At 39.1% G+C, this 24,347-nt stretch overlaps 1 protein-coding gene across 3 annotated transcripts in view; it reads right to left on the minus strand.

The window, feature by feature from the left end:
• Window positions 1–10,544: 10,544 nt before the first annotated feature.
• Window positions 10,545–24,347, minus strand: part of CDC40 (cell division cycle 40) — a 49,309-nt gene continuing 35,506 nt past the window's right edge. For all 3 annotated transcript variants that reach the window (XM_058659173.1, XM_058659103.1, XM_058659137.1), the window contains 7 exons: window positions 24,256–24,301; window positions 22,197–22,298; window positions 19,972–20,087; window positions 19,603–19,736; window positions 13,576–13,652; window positions 11,991–12,135; window positions 10,545–10,739 (listed from right to left, as the gene is read on the minus strand). In XM_058659173.1, the coding sequence (XP_058515156.1) occupies window positions 10,562–10,739; window positions 11,991–12,135; window positions 13,576–13,652; window positions 19,603–19,736; window positions 19,972–20,087; window positions 22,197–22,298; window positions 24,256–24,301 (798 nt within the window). In that variant the 3' untranslated portion in view covers window positions 10,545–10,561. The remainder of the gene's footprint in view (window positions 10,740–11,990; window positions 12,136–13,575; window positions 13,653–19,602; window positions 19,737–19,971; window positions 20,088–22,196; window positions 22,299–24,255; window positions 24,302–24,347) is intronic.

A 24,347-nucleotide genomic window follows, 5' to 3' on the forward strand; every position in this document is an offset into this window, starting at 1 on the left:
CAGGCAGATAGGCCTCAAATGGAATCATTAACCTAATTAAAACATGACAGTACTTTAAAAAGTTCACGCAAAAATAGAGATCAGTTTATTTTGCTATAAAAATGTTTGAAATTCACGCATAATTTTGTGTTTGTATAGTACACATTTCCCATGTACTTTTTGAAGAATCCTTGTGTGCTGCCAAGTGGAGCCTTCCTGAACATACCTGGGGACTGAGAGACTTCCGTAGCAGGACATTGAGGCTGCCAGGAAAGTTCTTGCGAGGCCCAGAAAGGACTCTCACTCTGGCTCATCCTGGTGCTTGGCACTTTGCTCCCAGTTTTGAGAAAGGATAGTCACTTGAAATTGCAGTGTCATCCTCCTTTGCTTTAAACCAGTCTTTGACCTGTAGATAAGTAAGTCTAGATGGGAATATTTGTGACGCAAAGCTCCTTAATAAACTCTGAACAGAGCAGTGCTTATGCATGATTCTGGAAAAATGCACTTAATAATATTCTTGAACATGCCCTCTTTATTTGAAATACAGACGAATATGAAAGAGATTCAGAAACTGCCTTTTTTTTTTAGTACACACTGAGGTCACAATCAATGTAAAACAATGCTCTTTTTTTCGTAGTGCAGACTTTCAATTTGACAGGTTCAAATGAAGAGAGCAAGAGAAAAGTGAGCTAGTTTCCATTAGAATTGACTGGAAGTCCAATAATATTTACATCATGGTAGAACAAAAATAAATTCATGAATTTACAATGTTTTGTTCAAATCAGTTATTCATATAAGCGTTTCTGCCTTGACCGTAAAATCGTTTAGTAAATACAGTATAAGATTTGCATCTCTTAGCATTCCGTGTTTACATTTAACAAAGGTTAAATTAATAGAAGCCAGGCTCTGTATGTTTTTTGCCAGTTTAAAAATGAAGGCCATATTTAAACAGAGTGTTCTTCCTGACAATTCAACAGTCCCTCCAAGTTCAGTGAACACAATTATTCTTTCCTGAGGGAGACAAATTTATGCTTGTTTTTCAAGCAATAATATAATTTCTTCTGTACCAGCCAATTGTTGGTACTTTGTAAATTCAATATAAATTTAATCTTGCACTGAAATGTCTTCTTTTCCTTATGATGACTTTATACTTAAATGAAATCATAACCTAAAGATTCAATACATCGTCACAGCTGCCTAAATTAAGGAATGTTTGGAATATCTTTCTGTCCATAAGAAAAGTAAACCAAGCTGCTTCAGGTGCTGCCCTACTTTATGGCTAGAACTATGTGGTAAGTGCTCATTCTCAACACTTTAAAACAAATGCATTCTAAAACCAGCAACTTCATATTCTTACATGAATTCACTTTTTCTTATGGGTTTTTATGAGACTGTCTGAGATAACACAGGACTTGGGGGAATCAGCTGGAATTCTGATCTCGACTATTTTGGTGGAGAAGCCAGGTTTGCACAGGAGTGCTAGTTGAGCCAGATGGCTGAGGGGATGAGTCAAGTGTCAGGATGGTAGCTAAGAATGAAGTATTATTTGCCTGAGAATTGCTGAGAGTAGACACGAAGTGATCTCACCAAAGAGAAAAAGAGATGACAAGTATGTGAGGTCATGGATATACTAATTAGCTACAGCCATTCTATTTAACAGGTACATCTATCAAAATGCCATGTTATACATCATAAATATCTACAAATCTCATTTATCAATTTTAAAAAACCCATAAAACTTTGCATAATTTATATTGGAGCAAAGTACTAGTAAACTAAGTGGTTGGTAGGTAGTGGGGGTCTTGAGTCACCTAGGGGCTTCCTTCCACCTGAGCCCCTATCACAGAATGCTCAATCTCCCCTTAAGTGGTGAGCTGAAGGTTACTGAAAGGTACTGAAAGCACAGCAGGTGCTTAGCTTCTATTCTAACTGATCTGTCCTCTGCCTTACTTGTTATTGGAATTTTTTAATATCACCCAGGTGAGCATGTACAGGAAACTATTGAAAGTTTGTACAAAATGGAAACATTTTTCTGGTGTAAGAGAAATTTTAAATATGTGCAAATGTGCATTCAACAAAAGTCCAAATGGGCTCTATGATATTCATGAGAAACCATATTTTTGTATCAATACAAATAAGCAGGTTATGATCCATACAAGAAAATATTTCTCAAGGATTGATGTCAGATCAAAAACCTCATTTGCTCAGGGATCCCCTGTTTAAGGACTATGCATTCCCTGACTTTGAATGAATGTATCTGTTTGGGTCATGGCTTGCATCTTTCCCAGTAGACTGGAAGCCCTCTGAGTGTAAGCATTTGGTCTGCAGCCTTAGTGCCTAGTGTGGAACTTGATAGATAAAACATGCTCAGTAATATAAGGTTGAATATAAATGTTAGAGGCTATTTCCTGTAGAATTTTTTGGTAAAATCATCATCATTTGTTATCAAAAATTTTTTTGGCATTAAAATCACTTTGGAATTTAGAAGGACTACTGTTTTTCATTTTGTTTACTTACCTTTGGAAGTCTTTCAACCTATTTCTTGCATTGTATACGGTATTCCCTGTCCTGAATAAAGGATGCTAATCTGGAGATCCTGCTGACTTTGCGGACTTGAGAGCTGTGCAACAATCAAATTGAAATCTCATTTATTATCAGACAATATGTAAGTCCTGGGATATGAAACTTCAGCGTTCCTTTCTCGTTCTTTATTGTCCCTTCTTCATACCAGTTTCCAATTCCAACTGACTTGTAGAAGAAAAGGGAGGTATCATGACATGAGACTATTCTTACCAAGAAGTAGGGCTGGAATGTCTCCAAAAATGATTTGCTACATTGTTATACAACATAATGGGTAAAAAACAAAAAACAAGGTAAGAAAAGGTGATACAGTATCAATGTTGGAATGTAAGCCAATGTACTTCGTGGGCACAGAAAAGAGTAATGGGGCCTGGTGCAATGACTCAATGGCTAAATCCTCACGCTGGAAGCAGTAGGATTCCATCTGTATCAGCACTGGTTTGTGTCCTGCCTGCTCCACTTTCAATCCCTCTCCCTGCTTACAACCTGGGAAAGCAGTAGAGGGTGGCCCATAAGCCTTGGGACCCTGCACAAGTGTGGGAGACCTGGAAGAAGCTCCTGGCTTCAGATAGATTCAACTCTGGCTATTGCACCCATTTAGGGAGTGAATCAGCAGTGAAAGGAAGAGTTTTGTCTCTCCTCCTTACTATAAATCTAACGTGCCTTTCCAATAAAAATAAATAAAAAATTTTAAAAAGTGACAGGATCCTGACTACAATAAAAAGGTTTCTGAGAATGTCTTCAGGTTCAGGTTGTTTCACTAAAGGTTGAAACCCACACTGTCTGCCTGAGTCAGACAGCAGGCTGAAAGGCACGGAGATGACACAAATCAGATTTCATGATATGCAATGAAATGGCGTTATTAGAGGAGAGCACCAAAGGATAAAAGGAATAAGGACATCACCATCCTCCTGCTCAACAGCTGTGTTGCACACACCAAGCATCCCCTTTCTCAGCCTGTTTTGGGTTAAGGGATTATTTAATTCCTAAAATGTCTCTTTCCTTGAAAAAATCTCACCATTTTGCTTTTTGTGATTAGGCAAAGGCAGTAATAGGAGAAGTTCTTGGTTTGAGTGCTGCCATGGTCTGAAGTTTCCCATGCAAAGCCAGGAAGGCAAAGCCCTCAGGAACAGTAGGAAAGTGCTTATGAAAGGAGGTGAGGCCCAGCGTCTTGTCCTCAAACCCTGTGAGGACAAAGCAAGGTGTCACCTCTGATGCCGAAGGCGGACTCTCACCAAAAACTCCATCTGCCCGTGCCGCTAGCTTGGACTCCCGGGCCTCCAGAGTTTATAAATGACCCAGTCTAGGGGGTTTTGCTCAGTAGACCAAAGGGCAGAAAAGAGGTCTCAGGATAAATTCACAAGCTAAATGACAGACTTAAGCAGAAGAAAAAGCCCCCTACTAGGTGAATCCATTATGCTGCTTCTGCTCATGAGCGAGGTACCTTAGGATTAAGTACCTTTTGTGACCACCCTCGTACTCACATGGTTCTAATCTCACAAAGCAGCTTTCACAGATTGTATCAGTTTATACTCTCACATTTCTAGGCTATCTTAACAGCATGGCAATGCACTAGATATAATTCTCTTTAAAGAAACCCTTCCACATGTTTGTGTGTGTGTGTGTAGGTGTGGCTGAAATGCTCAAAAAATTTTTTTTCAGTCTCAGAAAGCCCAGGGGGAGCCTAGAGTTAGAGGTAGAGTAGAACCCAGACTGCAATAGCCCACATGTAGTACACATGCATTCCCTGCTTGCTGTATCTCAGGTTCTTGAGTCTGTGTGATACCAATTCAAAGCAGAGATAGACACTCAGAGCAAGAAAGGGTCTGTCTAAAGAAACTACATGTTCAGACGCGAATGCAGGCAGCTGCAGGAACAAGGCGTGTGCCATGAGGAGATTGTGCCTGCTAGGGGAAACAGAGCATGACAGGGAGCACCCCCGGTCAGTGATCACCTTTAGTGAGTGGGGGTGACACTTTGATTGAATATACTAGTGGAGTCTGGGCAACATTCAGTGTGTGTGATATCTTTTGGGAGTTTCATGGAGTCCTACATGACGCTACTGCATATATATGCTGATCCCTGCATCATCTTCAGCGCTGTGGAGGTGGCTCAGGTGCATCATGGGAAGCGGGTGTGCTCACTGGCATGCATGGGGGCTGGAGATAGAAACCGGGGATAACTTCCCAGTTGTCCTCTGACTTTTGCGGGTAACCTCTTAGCTTGTTCTCTTTCTGGTTGTCCCAGTTCACTAGGATTTCCTGTCATGATGACAAGAGGAGAAAGGATAGGTTCTTAATGGGCAGGTGGAGGGGTAAAAGGGGTCCCAGGAATAACTGAGTGACTGGAATCACTGGCTGAGGCGACACCAGCCATGGGCCCCATCCACCATGGACCTTGGTGAGTACTCTATCAACTTCGTTATGCAAAATGAATCCCTCCAGCTTTGACCTGAGTGGCAACATACTATGCAGTAAAAGGGCTCCCCGAGTTGCTAATGGGGTTATGCCTTATTAACATATATAGGAAGAGGGAAAGCTCACTACTTAAAGACATACAAAAACCCCTACACACCACCTCTTCTTTGGCCTTCCTTTCTGGGGACCCCTCCTGGCACTGCTGAGAGCTCTTTTGCTTAATAAACTTTTCCCACACTTCCTTCTCCATATGTCTAAATCCTTGTGGATGCAAGACGAAGAACCTGGCACACAGAAATTTGTAGCATTTCTGAGAATTTGACAGAAAGGAAAATCTACAATGGTTAGAGGCTTAGAGCCCCACAGATAGGGCCTGGTGTTGGGGCAGAAGGACTGAGGTCGAAACAACTCCAGCAAAGTGCGACTAGCAATTCCCCAACCACCAGTACGTAGAAATGGCTCTGTCACAGCTGACTGTAAATTCATTTCTCGAGAAATTAAAACGCTATGCCTGTTGAAGGAGTTGAATTTATTCCAATCACATGGTGAGCAACGCTGAATGGTAGAGAAACAAATCATTTATTCTGTTCTTGTACCACAATTAACGCAGGCCTCCATGACCTTGAAAGGTGTAGGGACTCCCACTGCCAGCAGCAAGCCTTGTTGCAGCTGATGCTGGTTGTGTTGTGGGCTAGGTTGGGGCTAATCGTTCCTTTTTAGGCTCTTGCCTCTTAAGAAGCATTTTAAGTATAGGCACAATTACAACTTACTAAGTGATCCACTTTATTAAGAAGGTGAGGAAATCACATACACCCGAGTCGTGTTCAGGAACATGGTGGGCCAGGAGGGGAAGGGATAGCAGAGGGTTTTTTTTTCTACCTGCCTTGTCTTAAGTCCCTGGAAAGAGAGCAGCCCTCATTAGTATGGGCTTCTGTGGTGTCCAAGGAGGAGTGGCAACAGGACTGAGCCCACCTCATGTCCCAGTTAAAAGGATCCACTTGACAGGTGAGTGGATAGGATTCCACAGGGCAGCGCAAGTGTGACCACCAACTCTAGGTTGGCTGCCCACCTATCCCTTACTAGTTGCTCTTTCTCTACCACAGTTCAGTTCTGACATTACATAAAGGAGACAGCCTTGGGCTTGCAGGTTCAACCCACACTCCAGTCCCCTCCCTCACCCCACTTCAGGTGCAAGTTACAAGCTCCAGGTCTTTATGTGTATCTCTGTCCCACCAGCTATACACTGGTTTCCATGACCCTCTCCCTGAATTGGATTCATTTGCTTAAGCAGCACGTTGAACTCAGAAAAATGTGTTTATTGATTTATGTCAAAGAAGGGCTACAGAGGCAGGCGTGCCAAGCTTTCATGCCATTTTGCATACACCACCCTCTGGACTTGCACCTGTTCAGCTGTCCTAGGCTACCTACGTCTCTGAACCTTGCCTGTCCCTTTTGGACTTCAGAGCAACACAGGCATGACAATGGTGACCATCTTAACCTCAGCCTTTCTCCTCTCTCAGCAAGTTGCAGAGTGAGACTGAAAACTGCAACCTTTAATTCTGCCCTCTAATCCTGCCACGGCAGCCACCAGTCATTTCCTTAGTATAGAAGATACATCCTTTAGAAAACTCAAGGATTTCAGGAGTTACATACCAGGAAATGGGGAGGAAGAGTAAGTATTTATTACTCATAAAAATACAAACCGAGAAATTAAGATTAAAAAAAATTAAGCTCATAAAAATTACGAGGAAGGATATGGTCTGTTCTGGGGGTAAAGTTAATATACATGGAGATTTTCAGCCCCAAGAATTTGAGGTTAACAGAAAAACAAACTTAAAGTATACTACACATTGCTTAAAACAATTAAAGGTATGATACTACAATAAAAACCATAAGAAAATGACACTAAGAGAGATAGAAAAAGTATAAATACATCTTGTAGCAAGAGTAATAACCAGAATAAGTTTAATGGATTAAACAAATGAATAGATTTAAAATTAGACATAAATGAAAATACTTAAGTGAAATGGAAAACAGGAATGAAAAAATTACCCAAAATAGAATATAGGAAAAAAGAATATTCAGTTGTTGGAGAACTAAGAATATTTGGAATGATTTAGGCATCTAAATCTACCATGCATGAGATCATATATTTTGATGAAAATTTAAGTGACTTACTTGAGACAGGTTGCAAGTTACCTGCCAGATTTCAAAGATTTAGAATGAAAACATAAAATATTAGATTTTAAGGTAATTGAATGCACAGTGAAATAAATTCTGGATATTATAGTCAATAAAAATATATTATTAAAACCAATTCCCTTTTTGTGCTTGGTGTTTGCAATTTAAAATAACATAAATGACACATATTGGATAGCAATGTCTTAGAACATAGATGTCAGAGATCTAGGCTTGCTAGAAGCTAGAGAATAGGGAGCGAAAACATGCATCTGAAGACAGCTTTGCAGCTACAGCAGACTGTGAAACCAAAGGTGGTGTCTCTTCCACTTACTGTCACTCAAAGGAAGCCACTCTAAGGGTCTTGGCTGCATGTCTTGCTGCTTCATTATTAAATTGTAAGTAAAATTGCCATGTTTAGGTTTGAAAAATTTCCTAAAGCTAATAAGTAACTACGAATATGGAATCCACAACATAAGTTAACAAGCCGTGCACACACATATGTACTTTTCACTAGCTAAATTTTTCTTTGACCTTATGTATTCCCAAGTCTAGAGCATTGCCAAATGCCCACACTAACTCTGGAAGCCTACCTCACTTGTTCTCATATAATGCAACTTTGCTGAAAGTGATGACGGTGATTTGGGAGGTCTGAGCTGGGATCAAGACTTTTGCATCTCTAAAACTTTTGTGATTTGTTGCTTTGAGTTTATTCAGTTTATTTATTCACTTGCCAAATAAGTGTCTTCATAACACGACTTCTCAGGTAGCTGCTGCGATACAGATTTCTCCTGCTGGCTGTTCTTTCTCATTGTCTATAATGCAGTTCATCAATTACTTTATGCCCCATCAAGAATGAATGAACGCTTCTCATTAAACTGTGAGACACTGATTTTATCCACTGCTCTTCTGAGAAACGTCATGAAAAATACGCATCTTTGATAAAACGTGGAGTCAATATTCTCAGGTCTCACGCTGAGATACACATTTAATACTGCTGATGGTTATTGTGACCCGCATGCCACTTCATACTGCCCTCCTCAACTAACCACCATCTTCTCCTAGTTCTGCCTCTTAGGATGACAGGTGGATGGCTGTCAGGCTATTTCACTGTCAGGGTTTCCTTCCAGGTTATCTGTAAACATGTTAAGGGTACCAGCCTGCACCACAAAAGATCTTCAAGGACGACTCAATTATGCTTTTTATTTAGAAATGCCATTCCTTTTTTCATTTTTAAAATTGGCTCCTCACTCAGAGCAAAATATCCACTTGATTCAATCTTTCACCAAAACAGTACCTTTTATTCTAACTCTTGGAAGCAAGTCTGTCCTGGGTTTGGCAAACAGAAAAGTGAGGACAATGAGCCAGATGCAAGTCCAGAAATAATATCCTCTAGAAATGTATTCTTTCTAGAAAAATACTCCCTTTAAGCACTCTAAAGTGGGGTAGAATCATGAGTAAATATGAAAAAGATGAAATTTAATTTGCATGCTCTCAGGATACTGGTCTGTAATATTTAACTGTAAGAAACCCAACAGTATACAACAGTACGCCATACACACTTCTAAGACATCATTTATCTTCACGATCCATTTAAATCTGCAAATGTTGGAATGTATTGCAACAGACCCGAGACTAAAAGAGACTGCAAGGTGAACATTTGGAAAAACTTTCTACAAAATGGCTTTATTTTAAAAAATATGATCTTTTCAAAAAAACAGGCTTTTATATTTATATACAGTTATTTAGTTTAGAAAGTCAAAAATACAATAACTTCAGATTAAGAAATTAAGGTTTGTAACATACAATACTGATGGCAAACAAGACAGTTTAAATAATTTTTTCTGTCCCATCGTGTTTCAATAATTCACATTTATTAGGCCAGTGGTTGTGGGACTAAAGGAAAGGTCTTGTCTGGCTCCTTCCCACTGGAGAACCTGGTCACTTTCCTAGTAGTGGGTGGGTAATGTGTTTGTGATTCTTTGAGTGTCTCTGTGTCAAAAACGCACTCCTCCACATTTATTTCTTCTTTCTCCTCCCTTGCAGCTTATTGATATGTAATTACAGGTACTGTTCACATACACCAGGCCTTTTCAAACTTTGATTTTTAAAATTGGAAGTATTTTTAAGGCAAGGAACATGCATGCTAGGACAGCACAGGAACATGCATGCTAGGACAGACCTTATTTCTCTCTTTAACAACACTCAACATGATTTTGATGTCCTAGCCAGCAGTCTGAACAGCTTCCAAACAATCTTACCATGGTAACATGGCACGGAAATATTTCAAAACACATTCAAACACCCAACGTAAATTTGCAATGAAACAGGAGAAAGGGCTTGTCCAAACTAAAGTGCTATTAGCTATTCTATTCATGAAGCTATTTTGATTCTTCATAATCTCAAATTCTTAAACTTTTTTTTTTTTTTTTTGCCATGGTCACTTGCTTTTCAAACTGGAGCCTTAGCATCTTGCTAGAGTTCTAACTCTGCCATATGTACTTAACAAGTAAAGTCAGAATGGTTTTAAAGATAAAACATGACTCCAAAGAAATCACAAGCTGATGTTTTGGACGTTGCCCGTAGACCCTATTCTCCCATGGGGAAGATTTCAGTAGTAATGTCGGGGAAGCAATGACACAGGATCCAATTCTGAAAGCTCCTACTGCTAGTGAATATAAATAAAATTCAAAGTCTTGGCTCCTTTGCTCCAGTTCCATCTTCTGAAATAATATAAGTGTCTGATTATATATTTATAGAACTATATCTACACTGATCAGGAAGGAACTCAAGAAAGAACTTTGTACTTTTTAATTTTACAGTTTAATAACTGGAAGAATGCTGCAGAGAAATATTAGCGATTTACAATGAAAAATATATAACATATGTCATCAAAAATAGGTGAACTCAAGCCAAATGACTTGACCCACTGAGCAATGGCAGGTGGTTCAATTCTTGTGCCTCATTTCTATTAAATTCCATTATCCTTGTTTGCTACTGCCCTTTTAGTATACAGTACCTTTCTGAGTCATTAACTATACTGTCTCCTCTATACTGTCAAATCCACTAGGAATTCTTTCTTGAGCTCACAGGGATCCCTTTAGTATATTATGAGAATAACCTTTAAACTGACCGATAATAACAACTATCCGTCAAATACAAATGGTCATTTTCTGTATAAAAAAAACCCTGCAAAACAAAACAAAGCTGTTAATGAATTTTAAGAGGCAAATTTACAGTTTCTTTTCCTTTTTTTTTTTTTTTTTGCAAGTAATGGGTCAATTCCATAAGGCATGTAAAATATTATTTGTAAATCAGGTTGTCATCCAACATATGTAATAATATGAACAGATTTAAATATGACATTGGATCAAAAATGATCCTAGATAATTGAAGGGCTGATTTTCTTAATCCCACAACTTTATCAAACCATCCCATCCGCACGTTATGACCTTAGATGTTTCATGAGGATGCCACACCGCACCTATACACACTTTATCATGAGCTTTAAACCGACTATAGAGCTTTGTGGTCTTCCAATCCCAAATGTTTAATTTTCCATTTCCATCTCCTGAAATCACATAGCTGCAATTGAAAGAAAAACACATTTCAAATCATTCACATACCAACTGGGTGAAGAACAAAATAATTTTATCTTTCACCTTAACATAAAATATTACCAATATGAACGCATAATACTCTGAGGATCACAGTAGAGAATGAAACAAGGAGCCTGACAGCTGAACTCCTATTACAACAAATCTCACCAATGAACTTCTGACCTAACTATAGAGAAAACTTTCAATTAGGAAGATTGCAAGTCTCAGGGTCCACAAGGAATGGGTTATCACATTTACTCTCCAAACAGTCAGAAATAGAATAGAGGAATCAATTTCATATATCTGGTGAATACGTTAGACCCACTCTGCCCCTGCAGAGTCTACTATATTCATAAATGTTCTGCTTTCCTGATCTTCTGAATACATCTAGAACTGAATCAGAGGTAGGAAATTAAGGGCCAATTACTGGCCTAAACAGACAAAAATACACAGATAATGGCATCACTTTAGCTTACAACTTAACTAAGCCTGGGAGAGTAAAAGTAGCGTTTTATTCTTGGCAAGACTGCAGCTAAACAGGTCCCAGCCTAGTACTCTAGTGACTAATGTCCTCGCCTGGCATGTGTCAGGATCTCACATGGGTACTGGTTGCTGTCCCGGTAGCCCCTCTTCCCATCCAACTCCCTGCTTGTGGCCTGGGAAAGCTGTCGAGGACAGCCCAAAAGCTTTGGGACCCTGTACCCACATGGGAGACCTGGAAGAGGCTCCTGGCTTCAGGTCACTCAGTTCCGGCCGTTGCAGCCACTTGGGAGTGAATCAACGGATAGGAGATCTTCCTCTCTGTATATATGACTTTCCAAAAAAAAAAAAAAAAAAAAAGACTGCAGCTATACAAGCCCAATGTGACAGGGAACTAACTATTCACAAGCTGGTTTTAAGGTCTCAGCACTGACAGGCTGCAGTCAAGTTTACTTTCACATTGTAGAGCTGATGCTTGTGGCATTCAATCACACCAACATAGTGATTACAGTACAGCTAACCTTGTTTAGAAAAACAGAGAAGAAAATAAGGCACTGGGGACAGGGACAAGGATTTATTAAGTGGTTAAAGGGCACAAACCCATAGATATACTGAAGTAAGAACTTGAAATCAAAATGTAATTTTATAAATTGTTCTTACCTTTACACCTGACATTTTGACAAATTATATAGTTCTCACATGTGGAAGTGATTTGTGAAGTACTACTTTTACAACAATTGTTTATAACCCGACTTACCTCATATCTGGAGAAAAGTCCACCTGACAAGCATAGCCTGCTACCATGTGGCCCTTAAAAATTTTTTTCTTATTTAATCTAAATCTGTTCTGTGCTCCAAAAATTAAGATTTGGTTGTCCATTGATTGGCACGCTAGCCATTTCCCTGTAATTCAGTAAAAGAGAGATTTTAGAGAAAAGATCGAAAAATTTAAAAACAAATTTTTATTGGAAACAAATTCATTGTTTGCTTGGAACTACTCTATAAAACTAGAAAGTATACTTAACACATTGCCTGTAAAATACTAAGAAATACTGTCCCGTTAAAGAGGCATTCAACCTCTGAAGTATCAGATTGACTCACATGAACCTATATCACCAAACACATTCCATACAAAAGCTTTTTAATGAAATAAGAAAATACAGCAATTCCAAGCTTGGTGTTCATAAAAATGAAACAGAAATTTACAAAATGAAACCAACTTCTAATAGTGTTAACAACAGGACTATCAGGAGAATGAGACCTCTCTGTGGCAATTATGAAATAAGGGAAGGTTAATACAGGTGAGAAAAACTAGGATTATTAAATTATTAAAACTATAAAAAGGGATGAGATTAAAAAGGGTACAGTAGCTGTGTTTTCAAGGTCACCCTACTTTTTCTCTCCCCAGGACTCAGGGAAGCCCAGAGCCTAATGCCCTATCTACTTGCATCCTACAGCCTGGCACACATCCCCTAAGGATACAACCCTCCAAAGCCCCAGAGGGCCACCAGTGGCCTTGCTGAACATGGACACAGCATTTGTAACAGATAGACACACAGTTATAAAGTTTATAATACAAAGTGATCCTAAAGTAGGATACAGTTAGGTTGCTATTCTCATACAAATCATAGGGCAGTTGACACCTATCACCAATCTGCCTGCAGAAAAAGGCCCAGAAGGACCAGCTAATTCCTGTTTCCTTTTCCTTGCAACACACTGGTGTGCAGAGTGAACTGTGGCTTCAGTGATGCTTTCTAAATATCAGATCCTCTGCTTTAACACTCCCATGAGCACCTATGATTTCTTGTCAGTACAATGTCAGTTTCTCTGTAGCACAAATTATCTCATACTTAAAAGGCAATGATTACTGTGCAGGAGACAGTATTAAAGAGATTGATCTTGTTCATTTTATTTCTGCATAGCAAAATCTTTTTTATAGTAAATTGTTAAGGTATTCTTATTATGGAGAATCAGATGAAAATTTCCTACCCTTTGAAAGGGAAGAGCTCATAATAAATAATGATATATTGAACCTAATTGTGTTGGAAGGGAAATCATAAAAAGAAAAACCTGACTTTCAGAGAGAAATCTTTAGATGCTTATTCAATGTTGGCTATAAATCATTGTTTCTTTTATTTTTATTTCAAACAAATAAACAGAGTAGGTAAGGTGACTCACAGATGAAAGCCAGCAAGTATTTCTAATACATAAAAGGTTTCCTTGTTACAAGCGTGGCACTGTGAAAATCTTTCTCTACAAGGGAATGGCCAAATTTCTCATGAATAAAGAAAAGCATCGTGTTTCAGAGGCTCAGTTAAGAACATTTTGTATGCACTAACTCACCGTTTGGAGACAAAGTCACTGCAGGCATTGAATGCATACTGGGTTCTGCTATATACTTGAAATCCACAGGGATGTCCCTAAAAAATTGAAATAGCCCTATCAGAACAAGTCATTTAAAACAGCAACATTAGAAGAACAATCTCTGAAACAGAGATAATATTCAAATGAGAGTAAATGACTAAAATCACATATTTCATAAACCTTTCAAGAAAATTCCTGGGAGAGGGTAAAAAAAAATCACAAAATCACTGCATATTGCTTATTATAAGCCTATTTCACAAACGAATTCCCGTCATACTTTTAGCAGTGTCAGTGAGTTTTGCTCTCTAATTCTATCGATTCAAACTTTGGTCTTTATGGTAAAACATATACATACACATATATATCTGATACTAAAAGTTCTTTCATAATGAACTCATCTAATAATGTACCACGGTAGGCAGACACAAGATGTCTGAGGCAAGCCCATAGGGAAGTGTCATTTGCCTGTCAGTCACTCAAGTCACTTCTCACTACTCCGCAGGCAGGTTACAGAGCGAACAAGCCTTTGGCAATGCATGTGGATGGCAGGCCTGGCTGGAGGGACCTGGGAGCTGTTCTAGCTCACCCAGACATAGTGACTCAGGCCAGGGAGATCAAGTACTTGGGACCTGGACTATTTTGTGGTTGACACGTGTAAAGCATTTCAAGTATTCTCAGTTACAGCAGACAGTACTCAAAACACCCAACCCAAAAAACAAAAAACAGAAATGTAAAATCAGTCACCCAAATAGTGAATGACTAACACTTCCAAGTACTTTTTCATTTTCAATATTCTCTGTGGCAAAAATTCTTTAGTCATTATGAAAGGATTTTTAGTCTTCATACTTCTCAGGAGACCAGGAAGGTTTTTACAGAGTAATGTGTGGAAAATGCAATTTGATGGGTAAATCAGAATATGAAGCAGCAATTCCAATTTCAAACTCTGGTTCAAGATCCAGGATCCTGGTTAACTGCACAAGAATAATACCTTTCTAGGCTCGGTGTGATGACTCAATGGCTAAGCCCTCACCTTCTAAGTGCTGGGATCCGGTATGGGTGCTGGTTCATTTCCCAACTGCTCTGCTTCTCATCCAGCTCCCTGCTTATGAGCTGGAAAAGCAATGGAGGATGGCTCAAGGCCGTGGGTCCCAGCACCCACATGGGAGACCCAGAAGAAGCTCCTGGCTCCTGGCTTTTGATCAGCTCAGTTCTGACCATTGCAGCTACTTGGGGAATGAACCAGCAGATGGAAGATCTTTCTCTGTCTCTCCTCTCTGTAAATCTTATCTGTCTTTATTAAAACAACAACAACAACAACAAACCTAACTAAACTAAAACTTTTCCTTTATGTGAAGATTTTCTCTATCCACTTATCAGTCCAATCAGAAGGATCAAATGATTGGAAAGCACTTTTCTCAGACTCTTGTGTAGGAGGAATTGTCAGATGTCTGCTTAAATAAATAAGCCACAAAGAACTGACGTTCAAAAATATCCTAATGTATTGAAAAAGTATCCCATTCTAAAAGAGATTCATGTCTCCTCCCTCCTCCTATTTACTCTTAGTGGCTAATAATCTCACATTTTAAAATAGAAGAGAATTTTCTAAATCAAATTGACCATAGTCAAAATTCATGTTAATTAAGGCTTTTCTAAAATAAAAGAAAAAAATACAAATGGTTCCCTTATTTCAAGCAATCCTGGAGCTGTACAAGAAATGAATCTGAATTACCTGCTGACTTCATTATTTCTAGTAAAAAAAAGTCTGCCTAGCTTAGTTACAGTTAATGAATTGAACACTGTATTTGAATTAGATACTACAGTTTAGTGTAAGCAGCTCATATCTGGCAAGCAAGTTTCAATTTGCAAGTAATTTCATCAAAAATCCTGAATAACTAAAGTCTAAAATTTTAACTAATTAATTTTACATGAAAGGAAAAGAGAGAAAGAGACAGATATTAATTTTGCATTCACTGCTTCAGTCCCGACAGGCAGGCTAGGCCAAGCAAAGGCCAGGAGTCCAAAACTTAATCTACGTCTTTCATGTGGGTAGCAAGGAGTCAAGTGCTTGAACCATCACCTACAAGGTGTATATTAAGAGCTGAAATCAAAGTATAGGTGGGACTCAAACGCAGGCATTCTGTTGTAGAATACAGGTGTCCCAAGTAGCACTTTGACTTGTGTTAGCCACCCCAAATAAGAAATTCTAAACAGTAGTATTAACCTCTGTAACAGCCTCTTAAAAATATTTCACCAAAATAAATGCCTTGAGGAAAAAATGTTTGTAATGTCTTATGCATTGAACCAATGAAAATGCCCAGAGGCTGATTTGCTTTCTTTGATTTTCCTTTAGAAAGCCACAGTAGTCTTTGATTGTACAGCATTGTTCAATAAAGCCAAGTTTCCTATGGGTTGTTGTTTTCTATCATGGTTAGTAGGGTGACTACCCTATGCCTACAAGCACCCAGGCTGAAGCTCTTGCGCCAGCTGGGGTCAGCCCTCAGGGAGGAGGTCACGCTCTGCCGTCCTCTCCCCATCAGCTCCAGTACCACTAATGCTTGCCTGCAGGGATGGCTGTATGCAATGAAGCACATTTCTGTGGCTCCTAACTTGTCTTGGTAGCAGCAGTCATTCTCATTTTTATTGCTTTCTCACTGATCAAGCCAAAAGTCATCTCCTCTCCCCACCGAGTCCCTTCATTCTCTAACTACCCACCCATTTGACTCAAAAATAGAAGTCTTGTAATCAAGTCTTGATTCCTCATTTGGTTTTTTAATTTAGGTCTTATTTAACCTTAGGTGAACTACTTAACCTTAGCTTCCCTACATTAAAAAATGAAAATAGGGCCTGGCGTGGTGGCCTAGCGGCTAAAGTCCTCGCCTTGAACGCCCCGGGATCCCATATGGGTGCTGGTTCTAATCCTGGCAGCCCCGCTTTCAATCCAGCTGTCTGCTTCTGGCCTGCGAAAGTAGTCGAGGACAGCCCAAAGCCTTGGGATCCTGAACCTGTGTGGGAGACCCAGAACAGCTCCTGACTCCTGGCTTTGGATTGGCACAGCGCCGGCCATTGTGGTCACTTGGGGAGTGAATCATTGGACGGAAGATATTTCTCTCTGTCTCCTCCACTCCATATATATCTGACTTTTCAATAAAAATAAATAAATCTTTAAAAAAATAAATGCAAATATCTCTTAATATTGCTTGGTACAGTGAATCAAAGAGTTGATACGGAATGCTTGCCACAGATTGGCATACTGAAATTATTCCATAAATGTGACATTCTGATCATTGCAACAACGATGACTTCTTTAGATACGCAATGCATGTGCCACGTTCACAAACTGTGGTGTTGACTGACAATGTTCTTCTGGACTAAGAACTTCTTAAAGAAAGGAACAAGCAAGCACTCCAAATTTGGAACAAGCTGTGGGAAAACAGAGGACAGTGATACGTGACAGACAAGAAGGCCCCAATCTCATGTGAGGATTGTTCAAAAAGGCTCTGATGGTGTATGCTAAAATGAAACTTAAAAAGTTATTAGCATTTGTATCAAAACAGGATCGTGACTTTCTGAAAGCATTTAAGGTCTGAAAGGGGCAAAACAGCAGCAAGATTTTTTAAAATACCTTGGACTAAATTTAACCAAGAATGTGGGGGATCTCTGCTGAAAATCACAAAACATTAAAGAAATAGAAGATACCAAAAACTGGAAAAATTTTTCATACTTGTGGATTGGTAGAATTAATGTTATCAAAAAGTCCACACTACTGAAAGTAGTTTACAAATTCAAAGTGATTCTCTTCAGAAATAAAAAAAATGAAGCTAAAAATTCATATGGGAACACAAGAGACCCCTAAATAGGTAAAGCAGTCTTACACAATAAAAGAAAGCTGGAGGCATCAAATACCAGATTTCAAGATGTGCTACAGGTAAGTTGTAATCAAAACAGCCTGGTAATGAAGATCAAATGAATAGAATAGAAATCCCAGAAATGAAGCCATACATATACAGCCAACTAATTTCTACCAAGCAAACCAAAGACAATCCCAGGAGAATTATCTCTTCAACAAATGCTGCTGGCAAAGTTACATCTATGTGTGCGGCAAGGTGGGGAAGCAAGGACATGAGGGAAGTGTGGCTGTCTTCCTGGAGCAGTACCTATGGAATGCATGGAATCTGTTCTCATTATATTAACAAAAATATAAACCTTGTGAGACAGCGATTATGGCTCAAGTTCAGAACTTTCTAGACACCCATGTGAGAGACCTGAGAACACCTATGCGTGTTCCCAGCTCCTGGGTTTTGGTGTAGCCTAGTCTGGGCCTGTGTAAGCATTTAGAGAGTGAATCAGAAATGGGTGCTCTCTTCATGTCTCTTTAAATTTAAAAAAAATAAATAAATAAAATGAGAATTTAAGCTTAAAAAGCATCATTTTGTTAAAATAAACAAAACATGTCTATGTATATTTATTTTCAGAATATTATGTAAATGGTCTAATTTGGCACATAAACACCTTGGTTCACTATTAGATTCTCTTCAAGAAACATCATTTCCGAAGTATGAGAGATCATTGTTATAGTGCAAAATCAAGCCTTGGACCTTCAAGTTGATACTCTATTATTAAGACAATATTTAAAGTATAGTTAACTTTCCATTAATTGAGGTTATCTGACAGTGATGGTGAGTGGGGAAGAAACTACATCTAAATTACATTAAATGTTTAATTACCTAAATTGTCCTAGGGAATCAGTTTAGAGGAAACCACTGGTCCTGGTTCAAGGTTTCACATTTCCTTTTTTTCTCTTTTCTTTTTAAAATATTTACTTCGCCTTCTGAAAGGCAGAGTTACATAGAAGCAAGGAAGGAGAGGGACAGAGACAGATCTTTAGTTTGCTAGTTCACTCCAAAAGACTGCAATAACTAGGGTTATGCAAGGCTGAAGTCTCAGGAGCCTGGAACTCTATCTGGGTCTCCCACAAGGACAGCAGGGACCTAAATGCTTTGGCCATCCTCTGTTCTTTCCCAGGCACATCAGCAAGGAGCTGGATCAGAACCAGAGCAGCCAGACTCAAACCTGTGTCCATATGGGAAGCCAGTGCTGAAGGCAGTCACTTAAAGCCCCTTCCCTTTTCTTCTTAAAACAGAACATCTTCTGGGAGTGGGAAGATGAACACTCCAGCCTTTGAATGGCTATAACTGTGCTTGAGCTGCGTTTCACAACTGATTATAAAAATAAGCAGGGTTTCCCCCAAACATTGTTTAACAAACATTACTATGCATTTCATTGTAACTAAATTGCACATGATTTATGATATTTAATAAAACTAGCTCTAATACTTCCTATTGAAAAAGGTTTTTTGTTTTCCTCTATAAAAGCAAAATTAACGAATTTATTCTCATTCTATTTTACAAGGAAACCATTTGTATAAGGATGATAATATTGAACAAATTTTAGTACTGAATAATCACAAAGCAGACATTTTAAGAGACACCTCAGTGGTTTCTTTGTATTGGTTCTGAGGCAAAATATTAGGCTTTATCTCTACCATAACCAACAACACCTATACATCATGGTTTGTATCTTCACTTTGCAAAGATGGGTAAAACAATGAATGGAACAAAGCATAAGGCAAGTCAAAACACATATCCTTTGGGAAGATTATTCAGACTATGAAGACTATCGAAATACTAAGAGTTTATTTCTGTATGTAGTTAAACTGCTTGTTAAAAAAGATTCATTTATTTGAGAGTCCAAGTTAGAGAGAGAGAGGAAGAGAAGCCAGGAAACAAACTGGCACCCATGTGGGATGCCTATGTTGCAAGATTAGGCTTTTACAGTCTATGTCACAATGCTAGCCCCTACTTTAATTGTTAAAACTGACTGAGTGGATTACAGTTGCAAAAATATTCAAGAGTTTAATTTGAATACTGATGACCAGTTTTGCCTTAGCTACAAACATTTAAACCACTTGTTTTATAAAAGTCAGTTTTTCTTCTGATGGAAACTCACCATTCCCAAACTCGGAGGCTCTTATCATCAGAGGTACTAACAAATCTCCTATTTTCATCAACGAAAACAATGGTGTTGACAGCTCCCAAATGCCGATCATACTCCTGCACAATTTCTCCACTTCGGATGTCCCACTGTAAATCAGACAAGCACAAAGGTAAAGGCAGCTATTAAGCAGTTCCACACATTCTGGGACAAGGAAAGCGAGAAGGTCCCATCATCATGTTTTTATGGATGCCAAGGCTTTTTACCACATACAGCACCAGCAGTCCCCCGAAGCTTCAATCATTAATGAATTAATGTTCTTTATTACATCCCCTGACACAGTGAAGTCCTGGAATTATAGTAAAACACAGTGAAGACACTTACTTGCACAATCTTTTTATCAGACATCCCAGCCACAAAGAGATTCTGCTTATCCTCATCAGGATTGAATTTGACACAATAGGGTACTTTTCGGTTTGTAAATCTTGATATACACTGTCCTAAAACCAAAGGTTCAAATTAAATAGATAAAAATAAACTTGACCATTTAACAAAGACTGTGGGATTAAGATCTAGAGGTCATTTGCTTAACTGATTTGGAGGAAGGTCAGTTTCCTCCAATAATGATTGCCTTTTCATTATTATAAACTACACTGCTTTTTTTTTTCAAATTTTTAATAATTAAAAATAATTATTCCAACTGTGGAATAGATCAGTCACATTTCCACTTACATAATGAAATACTGCAAGCAATAAAACACAAACTACTGATCTAAGTCACTTGGGTGAAAGTGAAAGACAATGCCAACAGGAGAGATTATAAGGGTGATTCCATTTACAGGAAGTTTAGGAACAGGCAAAATGAATTCATGATGACTTCATCATGACAGATGTGGTTCTGGTTACCAGGAGTGGTTACGGACAGGAAAAGCATCTAAGAAACTCCTATGAGGTACTGGAAATATTCTATATATTGGCCTTGGTGGGAAACAGTTGCATACAAATGATTACTATATATAACTTTGACTGAGTATTTATGAACTTCATATATTTTATAGTTGAGTTTGGCTACAAGATAAGCAAAATGAACCAAAGTATTTAATCATGCTATCAGGGAAATTTCTGTGCAAGGGTGAAGATACAGCACAACTTTCAGTATTAAGAAGCAGAATTTTAAGTCATATCTACATTTCGTGGGGTAATTCTAAGACCAGGTCTTAGGTTCAGTTTCTAGCATCAACAATGTAGTAAATAGTGAATGCAAGCATATACTATATATATATGTATATATACACATACACACATAAACACATGTGTATATATATACACACATATATACATTATCTATAATGTATATAGATAATGATTTCTCAAAGACCCCACAGAGTGGTGCTTTCCTCCCATTGGAAGCACAGTAGAATAATTATTGAGTGCAGGGCCTGGACCAGAGCTCTGAAGATGGGACCCAGGCAGTAGAAAGTTCAAAGCTCCTGAGATGATGATGGTATACAACCAGAGCTGAGTGCAACGGTGCAAGAGCAGAAGCACATGCGATTCGGTGGTACAGAAAACTTGGTTTGATACCAATTCTGTCACTTACTACGTGACTCTAGAAAAGTTACTTATTTACTCATAGTGCTTTCAGTGAAGTATATTAGAATTGAAGGGCACGTGCCTGGCCTTGTGGCTTACACTCTCACATTGCATTGTTGGAAGATCTGGGTTCGATATCCAGCTCCTTCTCCTAACTCCAACTTCCTACTGATGCGGTTTTGGTAGCCTCAGTGAGAGATCTAGGCAACTGGCTTTGTCCCCAGCTAGGGGCTGTTGTGGACATTTGGGAAGGAAACAAGTAATACAGGTGAATCTTCTCTCTGAACACACAACTGAATGAAACATTACATATTAACACTTAGCATCATGCAACATAAGCACTAAGTATTAATAAATGTTAGCTATTATCACTACACTTAAAAGACAGCTTTATAATTATATAGAATTTTAAAAGCCACAACATATGGTTGCAATTAATATGGATGCAAATACATAAACCAACGGGCCCAAAGGAATTTACATTGACATTTTAATCTATTTGAGCAATTAAATTTAATTTTGTTCTTGTGACATTCATTGTGTTTCTATAAATGTAACACACTGTGCTAGGTAATGTAGGGGAAAAAAAGATAAATTAGATGACTAGAGAAGATTTAAAAAAAAATTTGCATTATGAATGGTATGTGGCCAAAACAAAGCATAATTGAGTTTCTTAACATAGCCGAGTGTTACTGCTACCACTACATTTTTTTTTTTTTAAGATTTATTCCATTTTTATTACAAAGTCAGATACACTGAGAGGAGGAGAGACAGAGAGAGGAAGTGGAGCTGCCAAGATCAGAACCAGCGGCCACATGGGATCAAGGCGAGGACCTTAGCCACTAGGCCACGTTGCCAAGCCCGCTACCACTACATTTTGTGATAGGAACTGACAGCCAACGGTGGAAGCATCTGCAACTGTAGGAGATCTCGCCTTGCAGCCCACCCCATGACTTCAGGTATGGATGCCACTTTAAGATAAGCAGGCATTAGTGCTGTGTAAGAGGGGCTCTTACCAGTCTCCGTGTCCCAGAGCTTCAGATACCTGTCATAGGCTGCGCTGAGGAACTGTGTCCCTGCAGTATTGAAGCAGATGTCCCTCACAGCCTTACTGTGCCCTGCGGGGAGAGCCAACAGGAAGGGCGGTGAGTGAGGCTTTCACCTCTTCTTAGAACACAAACACCACACAGAGCAACAGCGTTCAAGAGTGGCTGCTAAATCAACTGTGAATCATGAGCAGTGGAGGCCCAGAGCCTGCGCTACTGACTTCAAACTCAGTGTGTGTGGGCCTTGGAATGTGTTTTTCCCCTTTCAGGAAGCTCCTCTGGTGATTGGGATGCATAATGCTTTAGTAAGAACCAAGACAAAAGGTCTAATTATTATTATTATTTTTTAGTTTGCCATGGCAAACTCTTAAAATGTAGCACATAACTGATGACTAACCAGCCAGGAATGTATGGGAACATAACAGACCAATTACTAATGAAAGAAATGACTACTAGAATTCTAGAGGTTCACTCTGAGACCACTCACCAGGTTGGAAGTGAAAAACAAAGTGACTTAACCTCAGGCTTTGGAAATTGTAGCTCATGTACAATAATTATATACTTCTGTGGCCACAAACCACATTCCCTAGAAACTGATTCAGAATCTTGGAAACAAAGTGTTTCTGGAAAGTGTATCAGCATCTATTTTGTTTGATAATAAATTAATTCAAAGGAAGTGATTATATTTTACTTGAAAGTCTGTCATGTAGATTTATACAAACAAAACATGGCTAAACAACAGAGGAAATTTTCCCATTTTTTAAAATCATTCCCATGATATTCACGATATGTACAGTTCTGTGAAATGTGTACTGCATAACTTCTGGAGTGACCATCACCGCCGCCATGACCACCACCACAGATGAACTCAAGTTAAGGGATATGTGCTTTGGCAATCAGGCATTCTTTTCTACTGCACGAGTCCTAATTAGCGCTTTTCTCATTTTCCTGTTTTACTGAAAAATTTCTATTACATGGCAACAGAAGAGCACCAAATCCACCGCAGCTGCTAGAAGCTTCTGCCAAACTTCCCTAGGCTGCTGTGGCACCTTGGGCAGGTTTTGTTTTATGCATTGCAGCCCCGTAATCATAACACAGCACTCAGAAAAATCTCCTACACTAATCTAAAAACACTGAAACCCACGCAGTATCTGAATGTGGTACAGCTGAAGCTTGCAGTGTGTAAGGAGCCTTCACATGGAATTGGACAGACGGCATATTTCTCACAAAGGCTACATGTGGCAAAGCAGCCCTCCCCTTGGCCACCACCTCTCTTCCAGGTGTTCTCTTAGACTTACGCTTCTTGACTTCCGCTGCCAGTAATCAGCCTCTCTTTGAGGACCAACATCTGCCTATCTAACTGCTTACTGGACATTCTCACCTGCGTATTCCAAAGGCAATTCCAATTCCTGTAACGAAAGAGCAGGTTCCCTTTCGGTGGATTGTGTCATTGTACAGCTAGTCACCTGGGTGTCACCCTAGATTTCTACCACACTCCTCTCACTCACAGTCCCTATTTATTCATCCCATTGACTTTAACCCTTAGTAGTTGCTTTCTTCTCTATCCCTGCTGTTATGGCCACTGGAATATTGGGGCTGCTTAATGAATTCATTTTCCTTCCTACAGGCTTGCCCTACCAGAGAGCCTCCCTACTACCATGTGATCTTTGCAAACACCAAGTCAAGTCAGTTTCCTGTAGGGGGGATGTTGAATGGCTTGTCAGTGCTTCTAGGATCGAGCCTCAACTCCTGATTACTGTTAGACAAGCAAGGCCCTTCATATTCTGGTCTCCACAACGGCTTTTTCCATTTTTGCCTCTGCCCATCCTAAAGCCACCCGACAGGCTTCTGCTTTTTACTTCCCACTTCTCTTTGTCTATGTGGGGAAGCTTAGTTCTCCTTTCAGACTCAACTACAATCCGTGAGGACTTTCCTTTACATGAGTGTAGCCAATTACTGACAATGGTGTTATTATACTTCTAACAAGCTTTCCCCCAAAGATTTATACGTGGAGAGAGAAAAATATTACCAATAAATGTTCGCAGACAGCGGCGGTCTCCATAAACCTCCCACAGCTGGGGAAGAAAAGAAACAAAACACACACATACACAAGGAAATGTT

The sequence above is a fragment of the Ochotona princeps genome, chromosome 1 (genome assembly GCF_030435755.1).
Source record: "Ochotona princeps isolate mOchPri1 chromosome 1, mOchPri1.hap1, whole genome shotgun sequence".
Taxonomy (NCBI): domain Eukaryota; kingdom Metazoa; phylum Chordata; class Mammalia; order Lagomorpha; family Ochotonidae; genus Ochotona; species Ochotona princeps.